This window comes from Dama dama, chromosome 24 (genome assembly GCF_033118175.1).
Source record: "Dama dama isolate Ldn47 chromosome 24, ASM3311817v1, whole genome shotgun sequence".
Lineage (NCBI taxonomy): Eukaryota > Metazoa > Chordata > Mammalia > Artiodactyla > Cervidae > Dama > Dama dama.
Genome location: NC_083704.1, coordinates 57,973,347 through 57,993,642, shown reverse-complemented (window position 1 = coordinate 57,993,642; position 20,296 = coordinate 57,973,347). Strand labels below are relative to the sequence as shown.

The following is a 20,296-nucleotide window of genomic DNA, read 5'->3' as shown; positions in this document are numbered from 1 at the left end:
CCATCTCTTGAAGAATTTTCCACAGTTTGATATTTACATAGTATTTTCACTGTATAAGGTATTATAGATAATCTAGAGATGACTTTAAAGTGTACAAGAGGATGTGCATAGGTTATATGCAAATATCATACCATTTTAATGAGAGATGTGAACATCCTTGGATTTTTATATTCTCGAAGGGTCCTGGCATACCTTGGGGTGACTGTTTTGACTTACTTGCTGTGCTAAACAGCCCCATTGGGCCTCAGTTTTGTTCTTCAGTCCTCCGTTGTCCCCTTCTCCTCCTGCCTTCTATCTTTCCCAGCATCAGGGTCTTATCCAATGAGGTGACTCTTCGTATCAGGTGGCCAAAGTATTGGAGCTTCAGCTTCAGCATCATTCCTTCCAATGAATATTCAGGGTTGATTTCCTTTAGGATTGACTGGCTTAATCTTGCAGCTCCGTAAAATGAGCCTGCTGGACTAGAGTGTTCTCAAGATTGTTTCTAACTCTCACATTCTAAGACAATTAGTCTCAAACTTAAGTGTGCCTAAGAATTCCCTAGAGATTTGTTAAAATGCAGAGTCCAATTCAGCAGGTCTGGGATGGGCCCTGAGACTCCACATTCCTAGCAAGTGAAGTTGACTCTGGTTTGAAGTGTACACTTAGTGAAAAAGTATTTGGATTCTGAACTGTCAGGAAACTTTGTTAAAGACTTGGAATCTGGCAAGAGATTAGCGTGTGGGTGGTTTGCTGGTCTGGGGACTATCTGGTGCTGTGAGGTGTTCATATTTGGACACAGTGTCTTCTACTGTCCATACATAAACTCTTAGGAAAGTGGGTGGTCAGGTATCACGCTTTCCTGACACCCAGCCCAGGTGTCAAGGGAGAAAAACACTGTATCTCCAGCTTTAGCCAGGTAATTCCCCTCCCAGAGCTAGACCACAGATGTGGTGGAAGATGTTTTAACCACCACGTGGTACATTAAGGATCAAGACGTTGAGACAGGAGGCGGATGGACTTTGAACCGTGGCCTCAGGTTTCCTCCAGTGGTCTTTACACCACGTGCCGCCTAGGTGCACTAAGCTGATGGCTTTCACACGTCTGCTGCAAAAATCTGATACTTCTATGTTCAGAGTTTTGCAGTCGCCAAACTCTGGGTGGAGTACTGGATCCAAAGGCGGGGCTTGGAGCCGGAAGGCGGTGCCAGTGACCGAAGAGCGGAACCAGGGACTGTAGTGTGGCGACCCCGGCCTCAAGGAATGCCGGGAGTCGGGACCTGGCAGCGCTCCGCCTCCTTCGGCTCAGCCACCTCCTGTCTGTGTCTGCGGCGGCCGCTGTTGATAAAGTTGTTGTTCTGCCAACATGGCGGCGCCCATGGTGACTGGCCGGGCCGTGTTCGCCTGAGGTGGGAACCGAGGAGTAAGGAGCCGCAGGCCAGAGCCTGTGAGCAGGTAAACCCCTGACCCGCGCTCAGCGGGACTCGAGATGCGACCTGATCTCCTCTCTCTGCAGACCGATAGATTTCGACTTGCCGGGAGCCAGAAGGGAAAGTGCGGTCTGGGTTCGGTGATCTCGGAGCTGTGCAGTTTCCTAATTGGAAAAGTCTCTGAGATCCGGATCTTAACACTCTTTGAGCCACTGACTCCGTTGATAGCTCTGGGCCCTTTCCCAGAAAAACGCATAGTTTTGTACTCAAGTCCCTCTCTCCGCTCTTCCACTACCCTAGTTGGTCCCTGAATCATCTCTGTGACCCACAGATGATCGTCACAGCATGTTAGGTCCTCAGAGATCATCTGGATTGACCCCCTTCATTTTAAGGAGAAGCTGGTGTTCCGGACAGGAAATAATTTCTCCAAGGTCACGTAGAGATTTAGTTGTTTGCACGTAACTTGGCTCCTTGTTAATTTCCCAGGTACATTTTTGCACACTTTCTTTTGGGTGCACACTGTGATCCTGTGCTTTTCCCACATACTGTTTATTTGCCTATCTTTTCCTACTCATCTCCTAGGTTTCTCTGTCCCTATATGATTGTTGTTTTGGGTCCAGTTCTCAGGCCTCTCCTTCTACGGTCACATGCTGGTACCCCCACCATTCTCAAAAAACTTAAACCCTCAGTGAGGTTGAGATCAGGGCTAACTCTTAAAGAGGAATAGTGGGGATTGATGCTTTGGAAGGATGTGGTAGAAGAGACAAGGTTCCAAACATCTAGGCAAGGAACTGGATGTGACAGAGCTAAGGAAGAAGAGGGCCAAGTTACCATAACACAAAACATGAGTCACACCTTTCATATTCATGGTTGGGGCATGATGCTCTAATAAAATGACTGCTCCTTATCAGCACGAGGCAGTGTCCATCAGGGCTTTGGTGGTGGCGTGGCCCATAGCAGGACCTGGGAAGTAAAAGAAGGGAACTGAACTGAACTCCAGGGCTGCAGTAAATCATAACCCTGAGTGCACTGTGTGCTGAGTCTGCCTGAGTTTTGGGGTTCCCCTAACATTAAGGGTGTGGACTTCTCTTAAAGGATCTTGACACATATATTACCACATTGCTCCCCAGGGAGATGGAATCAATTTACATTCCACCAGCAGTGTATAAAAATGCACATCTCTTTTCATAACAGATTTTTGCCAATGTGATAAGCAAAATATTTCCTTGTTATTTTAATGTGCATTTCTTTGTTTAGTTATAAAGTCATTCTTTTTTTCCTTATATTCGTAAGTCATTTGTATATCCTCTTTTTTCCTTTGCCAACTTTTAAAATTAGGTTTTTGATGTTTCTCTTTTCATATGTGAATTCTTTATAGAGAAGGGTAATCTTTTTTTTTTTTTTTGGTAGTTTTAGCAGTTTTCTTTCAGCTTATTGTTTGCTTCTAATTTTTTGTTTGTTTGTTTATTTGTTTGTTTGACCACACTGTGTGGCATGTGAGATCTTCTAACCAGAGATCAAACCTGTGCCCCCTGCATTGGAATTGTGGAATCTTAACAACCACCTCCAGGGGAGTTCCCAAATTCATGGTGTTTTTGATATGCAGAATTTAATATTTTTTAGAGAGTTTTATTAATATTTTTCCTTTACAATTCTTCCATTGCTTTTATGCTAGGACAGAACATCCTGCACCTTGTACAGAATTAGTCCATACTTTATTTTTTTTCCTGTTTTATGGTATTTTAAAAAATTCTTTAATCTTTGTGGCATTTACTGTGGACTTCCCAGGTAGCTCAAGTGGTAAAGAATCCGCCTGCCACTGCAGCAGACACAGGAAACCTGGGTTTGATACTTGGATTGGGAAGATCCCCTGGAGAAGGAAATGGCAACCCACTCCTGTGTTCTTGCCTGGAAAATCCCATGGACAGAGGAGCCTGGCGGGCTGCAGTCCATGGGGTTGCAAAGAGTCAGGCACAACTGAGCACACACCAGTGGAGTTAACCAACATCAAAACAAAGAACTTGTAAGGCTGTAGTTCAGGCCAGTTTTGTATTTTTATAATTCCATCCTTTTCCATTCTTTCTGTTTCTCCTTATGTGTTCTTAAGGAATACAGTCTAAGAGAGAAATTGCAGGTATCTATGTGCCCTCTGCTAAATTAACATTCTTTAGCTTGCAAAGATATAAAAACACTGACTTAACTAGAGAACCATAAAGTCCATGACTCTATGATAGTTCTAATTATGTAGAAATGAACTCCTCAAAATAAATGTAATTGCCTTAATTGTACAAAATGTCTGTGTATATTAGATTGGTCATATGAAATTGCTGATAGTCAACTAATTATATAGTTTACCCTGGTATCAATAGTCAAATCTACACACTTTAAAATAGACAAGCCCATTAGATAGGAAGGGAGGTGTTTTGTTTGTTTGTTATATTTGGTCTGTTTCTGATTCCACCCACAAAGAAGCAAGAGGGGTTGAGTACAGTGAGAATTGGTATGTCAAGAACTTTTGCAGACCAACTTGTAAATGTCAACACTGGTGATGCCATTTTATGTGTGTGAAACTCACTTGTGTAAGTCTATAATGAACCCTCTTGGCAGCATTTGTGACCTAGAACCTTTGCTAAACAGATCAGACCCTAGTGGATGTGGATAAAATTTTGAGAGGATCAAGAATTAATGCCAGCTTAAGAGTGCCAGTTTCTTCCTTCATTTTCTCTCTGGTTTTTAGAGATCTGTTTTCATCTGTTTTCTGCATGGTAGCGAATGCTGTTATGCCGGAAGGCAGAAAGTTTAGGTTGTTTAGTCATATATCTTAAATATTTGATGAACTGTCACCTCAGTGATAAATCATGAAGCTTCTTCCATGAGGTCATTGTTGAAATTCACTGTTGGAGGAAACCAATGCAACATTTAAGCTGAATTTTGAATGGCAGCTGGATGTCTTGGTGAGCCCTGTGGATTGTTTTCCAAAAACCATAGTACTCATCGCTGTTACACATGCTGGGTGTTTATTTGTTTGTTTCTTTCTTTTTTGACAGCGGTGGGGTATGCTTGCTAGTTTCTGCTGTATAGCAGAGTGAATCAGCCTTATGGATTTCCTTCTCATTTAAGTCACTACAGAGCATCATTGAGTAGAGTTTCCTGTGCTATACAGTCTGTTGTGATTAGTTATCTGTTCTATGCATAGTAGTATACATGTCAATCCCAATGTCCCAGTTCACACACCCCCCCTTCCATCATTTGTTCGTTTCTTACCTGCTTTTCTCTGCCAGTGTATAAGTGCCATGTAAGAAGGGACTTCATTTTTGTTCTCTGCTATATCCCCAGTGCCTGGAATAGTGTGTGGACCTAGTGACACTCAATAAATATTTGGTAAATGAATGAAGAAGTAAGTGAATAAGAGTCTTCTAAATAATGGTTATTTCCTGGCTCAGCCTACTGAGTATATTTCACTTGTCGTATGTATGAAGGAGGCTGATCATAGCTCAGAGTCTCCGGTCTTCCTGGGAGAGCTGTGCTCAAGATCTCTTCTGATATTTGAGCCTAAGGCCAAGCCCGGATGTGCTTAGAACTCTTTGGAAGCCTGGATGGTGGGATGTGAAGCCTGCTAGACAGACCCTGGACTGGCCTAGAGGCAAGGGAGGGGCCTCCGCTGCTCCCCACGCAAGCTCTGAGGTCGTGGCTGGTGCTGGCCCAGGGGGTGGTCTCCTTCTGTCCCTATGGGACTTTTGTATCTTTGCTGTTTGGGAGCATTGAACATCTTTAATATTTTCCATTAAAAAGATTGTGTTTAGCTTGACTGCACTTCTAAAGTTTTCTTTTCAGGGAAAGAAATCAAAATAAGAGGAAAGCCTGTGAATGCTGGCTGTGCTGAATGGAGGGAGGAGCTCCAGGAGGTTCTGGGCAGCTCACACGTGTATTCTCCACTCTCTCTTTCAGGCCCTTTCCACCTTTTGAAGAATGGCTCCTTCTTGGCAGAGACTGGGTTTATATGCCTGTCTTCTAAAAAGGCAGCTAAACAATGGGCCAGATGTCATTAAGCGGGGAAGGAGAGTGATTCCAGGATGGTCCAGAGGTATTTACAGTGCCACGGGAGAGTGGACCAAGGAGTATACATTGCAGACAAGAAAGGATGTGGAGAAATGGTGGCATCAGCGAATAAAAGACCAGGCCTTCAAGGTTTCAGAAGCTGATGTGAGTATTCTAAGAGATGCTGAAAGGGTTGAGAAGAGGGGCGAAGGGCGTGGACTGGGGTCAGATTGCCTGGATTCAAAAAAGTTATTGAGTATGTGACCTTGAACCAAAGAACCAAATCTCTCTAGGCATCGATTTTTTTTTTTTTTAATTGAAAATAAGCAGTGATAATAGTAGTGCCCACCTGCTTCCCAGGAGGCTGGTGACGGGTCACTGGGATGAGGCCAGGATGGTGCTCGGAGGAGTCTCAGTGAGGTGCACGTTCACATAAGGGGCACACGGATGGGGCCACACTGGGCATTGTGGAGCCGCATTTACTGGGGGAGCTCACCCAGACAGGAGCTTCAGCAGACGTCAGCTTCTCTGTGGTCCGCTGCCTGGGGGGGCGACATGCAGGGATCTGGCAGGGTCAGATAGGAGACTCCAGGAAGGGCATGTGGGCCTCTCAGCTGTGGACTTTTTAAGTGGCATGTTCTGAGAAGTGCCTCCCTTGCCCCTGGAATGATGTTGGCCTCCAACCTTGCTCTGCCATCTTGGTTTGGGAGGTCCCAGCCCTTCCCTGGTGTAATCTGGAGTTGGGGTCCAACCTCACGGTCACAGATATATAAGTTAGTGGACCCTTGGCTTCTAGTCTGTCTGCACCAGCTCAGCGCTCTACCTGAATTCATTGGCTTTAGCACTTGGCTGTAACCGGTTTCCATGGCCACTCTGTTGGAAGCCAGCTTCTTCTCTGGGAGGCCAGCCTGGTGGGAATCAGTCTTAGATGTGTTAACCCTTACCTCTCAATATTGGTCACAATTTGGAAGATGTGGTTTGGTACATGAAATGAATCTGATTAGAGTATACCACTATTAAGTACAGTTTTACTCTTAAAATTCTGACCATGCTTTCATAATAGTTACCAGTCAAATAATATAAACTCTCTCTATGTTCAATTAAAGAGATCAGGACAAAGGCAAGCAGTTGAGTAAATATATATTTGCCCAAGACCACAGTGTGCTAGAATCACCTTTCCTGATTCTCCTCTCATCAGACTCATTCTTTCTATGAGATTGATCATTATGAAAAATGGGGGGTGGGTAGCTATTTGTGTTAAACTGAAGGATGGTTTTTTGCCTTAGTTACGAAGAAAATCTGGTATTGAAAGATAAGTAATATGTGATATGATAAAAAGGAAGGTTTAAATGAAATGCATAATTATACAATGAAAGCTTAACTTTTACCTCATTAGGAAATGAAAATTCTTCATGGCAACATGACCAGATTAATGTAGCTAAATGTATTTTGGAAGCAGACCTTAGGGAGAAGTTTAATTCTGAATGAGGAGCATAAAATTAGCTTCTTTTTCTTTTTCCTTTTGGTTTAGATTCAGTGGCCTCCAAACATTTTGAAGTTGTAGCTTTTTGTTCTTGTGACATTTCATTCTTAAGTGTATGGTTTTCTAAAAAATTAAATGGATCAAAATAAACTATGCTTGACTAATTGGGTAAATAGCTTTATGAACATTTTGGGTGATCCCCCAGAGGCATTCTGTCAGGGTTTGAATTGGAAAAGGGTAAAGTGGAGAGAATACTAGATAAGGAGTCTGGAGCCTGGGCAGTAATTCTGGCTCTGCTCCCAAATCACTGTGCCCTCAGCAGCATCGTTTAACCTCTCTGATCCTCAGATTCTTTGCATTGTTTATCCCACAGAATTGCTTTGAAAATCAAAGGAGAAAATAAGATTAAACTCATTTTACAAACTGAAGTGTTATATAAATGAAAGATACATGCTAAGTCACTTCAGTCTTGTCCGACTCTGGTGACCGTATGGACCGTATGCTGCCAGGCTCTCCTGTCCATGGAATTCTCAGACAGGCATACTGGAGTGGGTTGCCATGCCCTCCTCCAGGGCATCTTCCCAACCTAGGGATCGAACCCACACCTCTTATGTCTCCTGCATTGGCAGATGAGTTCTTTACCCCTAGCACCACCTGGAAAGCCCCATGAGTGAAAGATACAAGAAGATAAAAATGTGTGGTGTATCTTTGACAGGAATGAGAATATGACTAGATGCTGGTAGATTTTAAAGCATATCTATGATCAATCTCACTCTGGTAGTAGCTACATTTGAAATCTACTGGAAATGAGTTTCTAGAAGTTGAATATTTTACTGTCATCATCATAATCATTGTTATAAAAAGAACTTCCATTTAGTGAGCATTTTAGTGTATCAGGTACCATCTTTCCTTTCATTATCTCATTTAAATTCTGAAACAGCCCTGAAGGTGCATAGTAGTATCCTCATTTTGGAGTAAGAAAACTGGGAGGGAAGTTTGGTAAGTTGTTGAGATGCATAACTCACTTGTTGTTCAGTCACTTAGTCATGTCTCACTGTTTGTGACCGCATGGACTGCAGCACGCCAGGCTCCCCTGTCCTTCACTATCTCTTGGAATATGCTCGAGCTCATGTCCATTGAGTCAGTGATGCCATCCAATCATCTCACCCTCTGTCCTCAATCTCACTTGTGGCACAGCCCAGATCCAGACATATTTGAGTCCTAAGCTCATGCTTTCACCAGGAACCTTCTTTTGTCTCACCTTTGATTTACAGATTGTGAACTGAGCCCAGAAAAACAAAGGAATTTGCCTGAGGTCTCACAGCTAGTGGCAGAGCTTGGACCAGATCCCAGGCTGCACGCTTCCACTGAGTGGTCCAACCCCCTCCATTCTGTAGTCTCAGGGAGAGTTTCAGAGCATGATCCATAAAGAGGCAGAAGTTATCTTTCTTCTGATGTCAGAAGCTGGCAAAAATAATAGGACCCACTTATATAAAAACCATCCATTTTCCATCACTTCCAATCTTAATTTCTATTAAAGGCTTAAATACTTACACTTTTATATAATTATGAAAATGTCCCTTTCAATCAGATTCCTGCTCAATTATAAACTCCCCAAATCCGCTCCTCTACCCTCGGAGAATAGAATTCATTTCATTGTCACGGAGGAAAATGACTTAGTTCACACAGAGAAACAGAAGGCAGGGACAAGCAGTGAGCTGAACACCTTTTCTGCAATAAACAAAAATATTCATGAATAGTAAAAACTTTTGCTAGCAGTACTTTTCTGTATCTTCTGTGGACTCAATACTCCGAAATCAGTGCAGATGGTGACTGCAGCCGTGAAATTAAAAGACGCTTGCTCCTTGGAAGAAAAGCTGTGACCAACCAAGACAGCATATTAAAAAGCAGAGACATTACACTTTGCCGATAAAGGTCCGTCTAGTCAGAGCTATGGTTTTTTCCAGTAGTCATGTATGGATGTGAGAGTTGGACTATAAAGAAAGCTGAGTGCCAAAGAGTTGATGCTTTTGAACTGTGGTGTTGGAGAAGACTCTTGAGAGTCCCTTGGACTGCAAGGAGATCCAACCAATCCATCCTAAAGGAGATCAGTTCTGAATTTTGGAAGGATTGATGCTAAGGTGAGACTCCAATACTTTGGCCACCTGATGTGAAGAATTGACTCACTTGAAAAGACCCTGATGCTGGGGAAGAGTGAAGGCGGGAGGAGAAGGGGACCGCAGAGGGTGAGATGGTTGAATGGCCTCACCAACTCAATGGACATGAGTTTGAGTAAGCTCTGGGAGTTGGTGATGGACCAGGAAGCTTGGTGTGGGGCAGTCCATGGGGTTACAAAGTCGGGCATGACCGAGCGACTGAACTGAACTGAACTAGCTTGTATGTAATGAATTCCTCAATTTTGCCATAAGTCTCATCTTTGTTGGAGAGACATACAAAAAAGAGATATTAATGAAGAAGCTATATGTAGAAAATGTTTGAGATGAGATTATTAAATAAACAATTTTTAAAATAAATTTCATAATAAAAACAAGGTGATTATAATAAAAATGCATTTAATGTAAAAACTTTAAAATGAAAAACTAGAAATAGTGTATATCAAATATTTTATTGTTTTTTCAGGTCCCAAAGAACTCTGTAACAACTGTTTTCTTATGTCCCTAAAGATCCCCCAAAAAGAAACAGTAGGCCTAATCTACGTCAACGCATAAGGTGGAATTGAGTGGATAGTCTGCTTATTTCTCATTCTGTACCAGGTATCAGAATGAGGTCTTGCACTTCCTCTGAGGGAGTCGTTTACAAGCTGAGAGGATCGTCTGTCAGTTGCCTTCTTAAAGAAGAAAGTCCTGAGTCCCCAGTGACTGCTGAATCTCAAGTTGTCTCTCTCGCTTCTGAGATTTTCCTGAGTTATGGTTCCACAGTTTCCAATTAAAGTGCATGATCAATGTGGGGCTTTCCATCCATTTCTAGAAATCAATAGCAGCTGTCACTTTAGTATTACAGGTTTCCAAGTTTATTATGCAGACTCCTTATTTACTCACTTTTCCCTTCCCTCCCTGCAGGCAACTTGACTTACCACACAGTTAATAATTTCTAGAGGAAGCGCAGTATAGAGAAAAGGGCCACTCTGGTCTGTCTTGCCACACGATAGTGGCCCTGCTAAAGACTTGTTCACCTTCTTTGCTGAGGGAAGTTTAAAGCAAGGGGTCAAGTGAGATTTGGAAAGAATTTCTGGTTTTTTCTGCTCCCCTGATTACAGTTGGCTGTCAATTATCAGTCATGCAAATAAATACTTAGCAAAAAGTACTCCCCCCCCCCTCAATACCCACTCGCACACATAAGAATGGTCATGAATATTCTGTTTTGCATTTGTTTTCATTAATTTTGGAGAAGCAAAGCCTTGAAGACCTCTTGTAGAGCTCTCAGAAGGGAGTAAGAACAGAAAAAGAGAAACAGGAGAAAAAAAGTAGTGATAACATCAGAGGATCCAGACACTTAGTGACTAAACAGAAGCAGTTACCTGTTCTCTTCCTTTCTTCAGAGGCATCCCTTCTCCCCTGTGCAAGGATTTAAGGCTGGGTGTGGGGGACGCTCCTGTCACCTGGACAGGGTAGTGAAGTGTGCTGGGAAGAGTGCCCGTTAGTAATCAGTGATCTCCAAAGGCCTGTTCTCAGGCTTCAGAGCACAAAGGCCTGCAGACATTTACCCAACAGTTTATTAAACTAGGGGGTCAGCCAGGAAGGTGGGGATTGGGGTGGGGTTAGATGGTTAAAACATGATCCTTGCCCTTGAACAACAATTCCTTAAGGTCCCCAATAAGGAATCAATTAAATGACTACCCTCTTTCCAGCCTTCCCCCCTCGTGTGCACAAACTTATGTCAACATTCACCATAATAAGAACTAAGGTCCCAAAGGTTGACGTTCCAGTGAGGGCGTCCTGCCCTGTGCTCGTTTGAGTTCCAATGCATGTACCTTTTTTCTGTTTCTCGTGATGAAACTGTGCGTCTTTGGATGCTGGAGAGTTACGTAACCCTGGCCTGAGGCTGCCTGTAGATCACCCCCTGGGAAACAGCAACCTGGCTAAGATTTTCTCATTACCTTCCCATTTCAGCTTTTCTGTTGAAAGATAAGCTCACAGTATAGGAGAGAAACCTGGAACCTGAACCCGCACCTGGGGACCCTGCTCAGTCCAAGTCTGCATGCAGCTCCCCGGAATTTAGGGAGGGGCTCCATTTTAGACTTGTCACCTCTCTATGATTCACTGTTGTCTCCATGAATTTTATGGGCACATGTGTCAGAGCTTCGTTTGGAAAAACATACAGTTCTTTAAGTCCTAGATAGCTGTGCTAAAAGAGAAAAGGGCAGATTTAAAAATAACTAGGGGTAATTAGCACTGTGAGGCTGTTTGGCATTATTTTGGACATTCTTTAGGATAACTCAGGGCTTCGAATTTTGGTATTTGGCATTTTTGTCCATTTACCATATGGGAGTGGTTTTTTTTTTTTTTTTAAAGAAAACTTTTGAAAATGTTAAATTATTACCTTGAGTAAAATGCCAAAATATTATATGCGTACCTAGTTCCCTGTGAATGATTAATAAATACTCATTGTATTTTTTGTCATCCTTTCCTAGAAATCAAAGCCCAAGTTTTACGTGCTTTCCATGTTCCCTTATCCCTCCGGCAAGCTGCACATGGGCCACGTGCGCGTGTATACCATCAGCGACACCATTGCACGCTTCCAGAAGATGAGAGGGATGCAGGTAAGGCCAGGTGCCTGCTGAGGTGGCACTTTCTTGCCCCACTCAGGACAGTAAGAATGTAGGACAAAGGAGACACCCATTCTCAGTTAAGATTAGGGCAACTTCGAAGGTAAACATGAGAAGCTTAGGGTTTCCTCTGATGAACTGGAGGACATAATAAAGCATCAGGATTAATTGGGGGGCAGCTACGTATTGGGTATTGTGCTGGGGCGGGAGGTGGGGTGCTGATGCAGTGGAAGCGTTTATGCCTGTGGGTACCATGTTGATACCACCTCAGGAGGAGTTCACAGTGTGGTGGGACTGTTACCCCTCAATAGACAGACATTGGAGAGGGGAATGAATCCAGTAGAACAAAAGAGGAGCAAATGCTGTGAGTAGGAGGTAGAGCCACAAAGAGATTTTTCTCCTTGTATTTTGATATTCTCTCTATTCTCTAATGAGCACATATTTATCTTATAATGGAAAAAGTCAAATTTTCATAACACAAAAATTTGGAGGGAAGTGACAGCCCTGTGGGAGTTGGGAAAGACTCCCTCATAGGGGACCATCTGACATGGGTGTTGATGGACAAGGTGAACTTTCCTGGGAGAGGAAGAGAAGAACACTTCCATGGCTGATGTGGGTCAGCCATGACCCACATGCGGCAGACCCCTTTGACCACCAGCTACCCAGAGCCTGCACTTAACTCCTTAACAACACATCATCTGTAAGACAAGGTAGCAGTGATTGTAGTAGCTTCTTGAACAACTTCCAGAGAGAGGTAGCATCTAAGAGGGGCTGAAAGCGTGGACCCATGAATCAAATGGCTAGCACTGAGGTTCTAGCTCTTAACACTCAGTAAGTAGTCAACCTCTGACTCATTCCTGATTAACCTCTCTAAACTAAGACCTAGTTTTCTCTCATCAGTGAAAAGGGGATAAAGTAGTACTTGCCCACTGGCCTTTCCCAAGGATTGAACGATGATGACTATGAAGCACTTGGCGCGTGACTGGCGCATAAGCACATAACCAGTAAATACTGTCGTCATCAGCAGAGGGCTGGAGCCTGCCGTACCGGGTCCTGAGAGCCGAGCACACCTCTGCCCAACTTCGTGTTAATATTTGTCACCTTAGTAGCTCAAAATCCACCCAGGGTGGGAGTGTTTACATCATGGAGATCAGCAGAGCCTGCAAATCAGGGCTTTTTCTGCTAGAGAGTCTATTGTTAAACATTTACCTGCACTCCCCCTGGCTGTTGCTGTTATTAACCTCTCAGGGTCTGCATAAAGGATATCTGCTGCCTCCCAGTTCTTTCTGAAGATTTTCTTTTAAAGTGGTAAGTGCATCCATTGTCATAACTGGTTTGAACATTTGTGCCGAGCTGACCCTGGCAACAAGAAGTATTCCTAAAAAGGAAGTCAGGGTACTGTGTCTCTCTGTCCCTCGAAGAGTTAACGACTTCTACTGTCAGATTCAGAGATCTGCCTTCTACCAGGGCCCTCTCCCTGGGCTCTGCCAGGTGTTATTTCCCCCCGTATTGCTTTCCATCACTTCTGCAGTGTTTATTGGAAAGAGGTGGTGCAGAATAAATTGGCTCTTGTCAGGAAGTATATCTAACTGTGCTTCTTCAACTAGATTTAATCTTGTTTTTTTTTTTTTTTTTTAACTTAAGCCAACTTATTTTGAACAGTTAGTGAGTACAGGCAGTTGCTACAGATTAAACTTTCATAGCAAAACTGTGTGTTTATGGTACATTAGCAGATAGGTGGTTGAGGGGGTATAGGTGGAACTCTGATTCTCTTGGATGAATGAGACATTACAGACAAAGCTCCAGGCAGAACCCCAGGCCCAGACTTACTGGGACCCTTATAGGCAGCTCAAGCCCAAGAAACAAAATGGAGTCCCTTACCAGTAACCGAAACCCAAGGTCAGGCTGAACTCAGGGGTCGGGCAACCCAGGTTTGACCCTCTTACACCACTTTCTCACTGAGTGACCTTGCACGAGTCATTGAATCCCTTAAAATAGGGATAATATTTATTCTTCCCTCCTGGGTTGTTGTTCAGGATAAATGAGACAGTATATGTGTCTGACCAATAATAATCCCCTAAAAAAGGTGGAAGGCTCCAGAATCACTGCAGACGTGACTTAAGCCAGAAAATTAAGATGATTGCTCCTTGGAAGGAAAGGTATGACAAACTAGAAAGTTTATTAAAAAGCAGAGACATTACTTTGCCAACAAAGATCCATATAGTCAAAGCTGTAGTTTTTCCAGTAGTTACATATGGATGTGAGAGTTGAACCATTAATAAGGCTGAGTACTGAAGGATTGATGCTTTCAAACTGTGGTGTTGGAGAAGATTGTTAAAAGTCCCTTGGACTGCAAGGAGATCAAATCAGTGAATACTAAAGGAAATCAACCCTGAATATTCATTGGAGGGACTGAAGCTGAAGCTGAAGCTCCAGTAGTTTGGCCACTTGATGCAAAGAACTGACTCATTGAAAAAGACCCTGATGCTGGGAAAGATTGAGGCCAAAATGAGAAGGTTGCTGCAGAGGATGAGATGGTTAGATAGCAACACCAACTCAAGGGACATGAATTTGAGCAAACTCTGGGAGATAGTGAAGGACAGGGAAGCCCAGTGTGCTGCTGTCAAAGAGTTGGACACGATTTATTGACTGAACAGCCACAAATGGTTATTTTGTAAGTAAGTCAAATCAGTATAAATGTCCTTCTTGAAGGGATCTTCCTGACCCAGGGATTGAACCTGGGTCTCCTGCATTGCAGACAGTTTCTTTACTGTCTGAGCCATCAGGGAAGCCCTGCTCTGGGAAGTCACATAATAAATGAAATTAATCTAATTCATTTAATAAATGATTGTGTACTCTCTTCTGCCCACTGCATGGATTTGCCTTTTGAGAAGCATCCAGACATTGCCTGCTATTTGTATCATCTATCCTGTGACTTGGTTGGTGCCTAAGATCACCCTGTGTTATTTGGTTTATGGTATCTTAGTGACCAGCAGGCACCTCGGGTTCCCTGCATTCCTGTTTCAGTTGCTCTCTTTAAGATGATAAACTGTCTGTGGAGCGGAAGGGTATTCTGCAGGTTCTCCTGAGATTAATTTCTTGTTAATTTTCATAGCCCATATGTAAGTCAGATCATCCCCAAAATAACTGCCAAATATGGTGAAAGATTTGCCCTGCCATTTCTAAGTTATCATGGCAGAAAAGACACAAACCTCTGTCAACAGAGATGGTCAACAGTGTGAAAGCCTGTTGAACTTCCTGCTGTTTTAAAATCCTTCTCTCCCAATGTCAGGATTAGTCCCAGGGATAGAGCAGGGTTGGGTGCAGGTCAGATCTCAATGATCCTGACTCTAAGGAGGGAAGGAACATCTGATCTGGAATAAGAGCATCTGACATGTGTATTGATTAACTCATTAGGTACGTAGTCCTTGGGCACCAACTTTGTTCGAAACACTGGCCTTTCTACTGTGCTGTAGAGCAGGACTGGAATCTTAGGTTCAAGGTCTGTCAGTAAGCCTCCTTCTCTAACTTGTTAATTTGTTCTTCTTTGCTGTGCTGGGTCTTTTCTTACCGCGTGGGCTTTTTTCTCTAGCTGCGGTGAGTAGGGGCTGCTCTCTGTTACGGCGCGCCAGCTTCCCAGTGCGGTGGCTTCTCCTGTGGAGCGCAGGCTCTCGGGCGCACAGTCTCAGTTGTTGCAGCACGCAAGCTCAGTGGTTGTGGCACATGGGCTTAGTTGCTCCGTGGCATATGGGATCCTCCTGGACCAGGAATCGAACCTGTGTCTCCTGCCTTGGCAGGTGGTTTCTTCACTGCTGAGCCGCCAGGGAAGCCCTGATTTGCATAATTCTTGAATGGAGGTATGGGAGTCATTCTGAGGCATGCTAGGAACAGCAGATGGGAAGTAAAAGGTGGGCTGACCTCTGCACCAAGCCTGCAGTCTCCAGCGCCACCAGTGACCTCCCTGGATGGGTCTCTCCTCATCTTTTCTCACCTCAGCGGCATGTCGTATGGTGGACCGTATTCCCCTGCTCCTTGAAAGGCTGTGCTCTTGGCATGAGATCCCACTCTCCAGGTCTTTCTCCTGCATCTTGGTTTCTTCCTCTCAGTTTGCTCCACAGGGTTTTCCTGCTCTGCTCCATCTTTGCATCCTCATATCCAGTTGGGAAGTTCTGTCCAGGCAGACCTTGGCGATAATGTGGGTTTAGTCCCAGACCACTGCAATAAAGCATATGTTGCAGTAAAGTGAATCATGTGAATTTTTTGGTCCCAGTGCATTTAAAAGTAATTTTTACATTATATTGTGGTCTGTTGTGTGCGGTAACAAATGTCTGTTGTGTGCAGTAACATGATGTGTTCTAAAAAAATGTACATACCTTAATTAAAAAATAATACTGTCGGAAAGTGCTGCCATTTGACTTGCTCAAAGCAGGATTGCCACATGCCTTCAATTTGTAAAAAGCACAGTATCTGTGAAGTGCAGTAAAACGAGGTTGTCCCTATATTCCTAGTTTGCTGAGAATTTTTCTCATGAATGGATATTCATTTTTTTACTATACCTTTCTGCATCTGTTGAGACAATGCATGATTTTTCCCCTTTAATCTGTTAATATGATATATTATGTTGATTGGTTTTTAATATCAAAGCAACCTTGTGTTCCTAGGATAAAGTTGATCTGGTCATGATGTACTTTTGTGTCTGTATTGCTGTATTCATTTGTTAGTATCCCTGTGTGCCTGAAGGCCACTGCCCTGTAATTATTTTTTTTGTTTCTTGTAGTGTCTTTGTATTTAATATCAGGGTTATGCTGGCCTCATAAAACAAGCTAGGAAGTGTTCCCTTCTTCCCATTTTCTGAAAGTACTGTGTGTTACTGGTGTTATTTCTAGCTTTATTGTTGAATAGCATTCACCAGTGATGGTATCTTGACCTAAAGTTATCTTTGTGGGAAGTTTTAAAATGACATTTCTATTTCTTTAATGGATATAGGGCTATTCAGATCTGGGTTTCTTTTGTGTGTGTGTGTCCATTTTATTTATTAAAATTTTAGATTTATCTTTTAAATTGGAGTATAATTGCTTTACAGTGCTGTGTTAATTTCTCCTGTACAACAGTGTGAATTAACTGTATGTACATATATATCCCTCTCCTCTTGGGCCTCTCTGCACCGCCCCCTCTTGTCCATTTTATTTTGTGTTTTTATAAGAGTTTTGTATACCTTACCTCATGTTCTGTTCTAGACTGCCTTCCCGTTTATTTCTCTGTCCACTTTCCTTAGGCAGTCTCAATCCTTTTCAGTTTAAATATGACGCTGTAAGAAATTATACACATTTCCAACATAGACGTCCAAAGAACATTGTCATAAATACTCAGACCTGCCATCCTCATGTGATAGATATTAATGTTTAATCTTGCTAGCCTCAGCTTTTTCTTTTAATGTTACAGACACAGTTGTGCCTCTCTACAATCAGATTCCAACCCTTCAGTTAAAAAAATACTGTATTATTTTTGTCTTCATGTTTTTATGCTGTATTTCTATAGGTTGTTTATGGATACACCCACACTTGTGTGTAGTATTTGTGTTTTAAATTTTGTGTAAAAGCTCTTAATATTCTGCGTGTTTTTAACTATTTTGTTTCAAGATTTAGTCTATCTCTAGAGTTCATCTATTATAAGTACTGTGTAATTATGACATATTTAATTACCCATTTTCACATTAGTAGAGATTTAGGTTGTTACAGATTTCTGTTCCAGTGAACATCCTTGCACCTCACTGTTAGCTTGTGGGAGAGGTGGCATCACTGGGTCACAGAGTGTGTATAACCTCAGCATAAATGGGTCTTGCCAAATTGCTTTCCAGAATTTTGGTGCCAGTTTATACTCCTGCCAGCAATGAATGGCATTTCTTACTGCCCTACCTCCTTGATAACACTTATTAATGTTAGACTTTTTAATCCTTGCTAATTTGATCCATAGGAAATGACATCTAATTGTATTTTTAATTTACATTTTCCTGAACACTGTCCCAGCGAAGCTGAGATACTTTCTCATGTTTGGTATCTATTTAAGTTTCTTCTCTGACTGGCTTGCTCACAGTTTTTGCCAAGTTCCACTGGGGTTGTTTGTCTTTTTCATATTGTTCTTATTGTTCATACCATAGGAGTTCTTTTTTTCTTTTTTTTTAACTTTTTATTTTGTATTGGAGTGTGGCTGATTAGCAAACAATGTTGTAGTAATTTCAGGCGAACAGCAAAGGGCTTCAGCCATACATACACTTGTACCCTTTCTGCCCCAGACAGCCCTCCCATCCGGGCTGACCCATTGTTCAGTTCCGTTCAGTCGCTCAGTTGTGTCCGACTCTTTGCGACCCCATGAACTGCAGCACACCAGGCCTGCCTACCCTCCACCTCGGATATGTTGCGAGGTTCATGTGAGATAATCTGTGAGAAAACTCTTTAAAAACCATGATGCAATTTTCCAGTATAACCTAATTAATAATAGCAGTAATAAGGTAGTTCTGAGGTTTGGATGTTTAAGCGGGGGCCACTTGAAGTCAGAGATAAATTATTCTCTTTCAGGAATTAGAAAAGACCACACTTCCAGTCATTTTCTTCTTCTTTTTAAATCTTTTTTTAAGTTTATTATTTTTTTCTTTCTGTCCATGCTGGGTCTTTGTTGCTGCATGGGCTGTGCTCTAGTTGTGGTGTGTGGGCTTCTCACTGCGACGACGTCTCCTGTTGCAAAACACGGACTCTAGGCACACGGGCTTCAGTCGTTGCAGCAATGGGCTCAGTAGGTGCGGTGTGCAGACTCTAGAGCTCAGGCTCAGAAGTTGCGGTGCGTGGGCTTAGTTGCATGTGGGATCTTCCTGAATCGGGGGTCTGACCTGTGTCCCCTGCACTGGCAGGCAGGTTCTTTACCACTGAGCCACCAGGGAAGCCCCAGTCAGTGTCTTCTTAAATTCATACAATGTCTGGTGACACATTTGAAGCTTAGCACCATATGGTGATTTGTTGTGTTTTCATATGTTGTATGCACAGATGGTTAGAAAATAAAATTACCCACCTCCCACCTCAGCTGGTCTCCTCAGCACCTTTTGGGCCAGAAGCAGGGCAATTAAAACGTCAAGCTGCCACGTCTCTCTCCCAGAGTAGGACTTGGGCTAATTTGCCTCAGGCAGAACTCCACAGGGTACTGCACAAGTGGTTTTCTGCCTGGGCCTTTTTGCTGTTCACTGTGGAGGGGGAGGCTGCGGGCCTGGCAGCCACATGATCGTAATGCAATTCCCCACAAATATCAGGGAAGGAGAGGAGTTTCTTAGCAAGTGAGCCATGACATACATTTCATCAGTTCTCAGTCGGCCAATCAGTCAGCAAGTGTTTATGAAGTGCCCAGAGAGTGCATCACATGGCATTTTGTTTTCAAATTTTCTAATCTCTGTATCATCTGAAAGTAGAGAGTGGATTTCCAGTGCTTATCCTCTCAAATGTAATTTGAAAGGGAAAATGAATTGCAGGTCTAGTATTTTGATTGGAAAACTGGCTGATTTATCTGCCTCCACATTCCCAGAGGAGGTCTTCTGTTTGGGGCCTAGGTACTATCATTTGAATTCTTTTACTCTGAAGCGTTTGCTGGATTTTTGATCCCCAACCTGTAATAATGTTGGGTTATTAAACTTGCTAAACAAAATTAAATATTGCATTTCTCATTTCTTGGAAATGAAGCGTTGCATCTCCTCCAGAAAAACCACAGCACTCTGAAAATAGCAATTTTTGTGAGAAGCAGTAACCATGGTTGCTTTCAATTAGAAGCTGAATTGGCTTCAAATTTAAAGTTTTGTTTTGTAATGAAAGGGAAAGAAAGCTGGTCATTCCTGGGGAATTGGTACTTTTCTGTCTTTGGGAGGGCAACGGACTACCCCACTTCCTTCCCTTCTACTTCCAAAGTCTTCTTAACTCTGCTTAATCTTCCTTCCTGTGTTGGAGGAAGAGCTGTACTTTTGCCTGCTCGTTTCTTCCTTCTTAGGAAAAGTATTTTAAAATTGTACATAAAATTCCATATGTTGTTGTTGTTGTTCAGTCACTTAGTCGTGTCCAACTCTTTGCAACCCCACGGACTGTAGCACACCAGGCTCCTGTGTCTTCCATTATCTCGCGGAGTTTGCTCAGATTCATGTTCACTGAGTCGGTGATGCCATCCAGTCATCTCATCCTCTGTCGTCCCCTTCTCCTCCTGCCCTCAATCTTTCCCAGCATCAGGGTTTTTTCCAATGAGTCGACTCATATTCTCCCCTTTAAAAAGGAGAACTATAGCATGGGTAAGGCTGCCTTCCCCCTTGATTACTCACTCCCTCCCAGGCCCTTCTGGACACTGATCCCTGTCATTTTCTAGGGTACGTCCCTCCAGAGCCTCGTCTGTACATTGTCACCTGTAGCCGCCACCCCTGAGCTGCCCACGGCTCTGCCCAACGGGAGGCGGGAGGTTCCTGTGGGGTGAGCCGTTGTCACGTGACTGGGTTCTCACCAGAGGCTGGCCTCACCCCGGCTTCCAGGTCTCGCTTCCCAGCCAGCACTGATCCAGCTTG

General features: G+C 43.1%; 1 protein-coding gene across 2 annotated transcripts in view; it reads left to right on the top strand.

Annotated features, from left to right (window-relative positions):
- Positions 1–1,285: 1,285 nt before the first annotated feature.
- LARS2 (leucyl-tRNA synthetase 2, mitochondrial) overlaps positions 1,286–20,296 on the top strand; it is a 143,574-nt gene continuing 124,563 nt past the window's right edge. For both annotated transcript variants that reach the window (XM_061128831.1, XM_061128832.1), the window contains exons 1-3: positions 1,286–1,433; positions 5,357–5,611; positions 11,581–11,709. In XM_061128831.1, the coding sequence (XP_060984814.1) occupies positions 5,378–5,611; positions 11,581–11,709 (363 nt within the window). In that variant the 5' untranslated portion in view covers positions 1,286–1,433; positions 5,357–5,377. The remainder of the gene's footprint in view (positions 1,434–5,356; positions 5,612–11,580; positions 11,710–20,296) is intronic.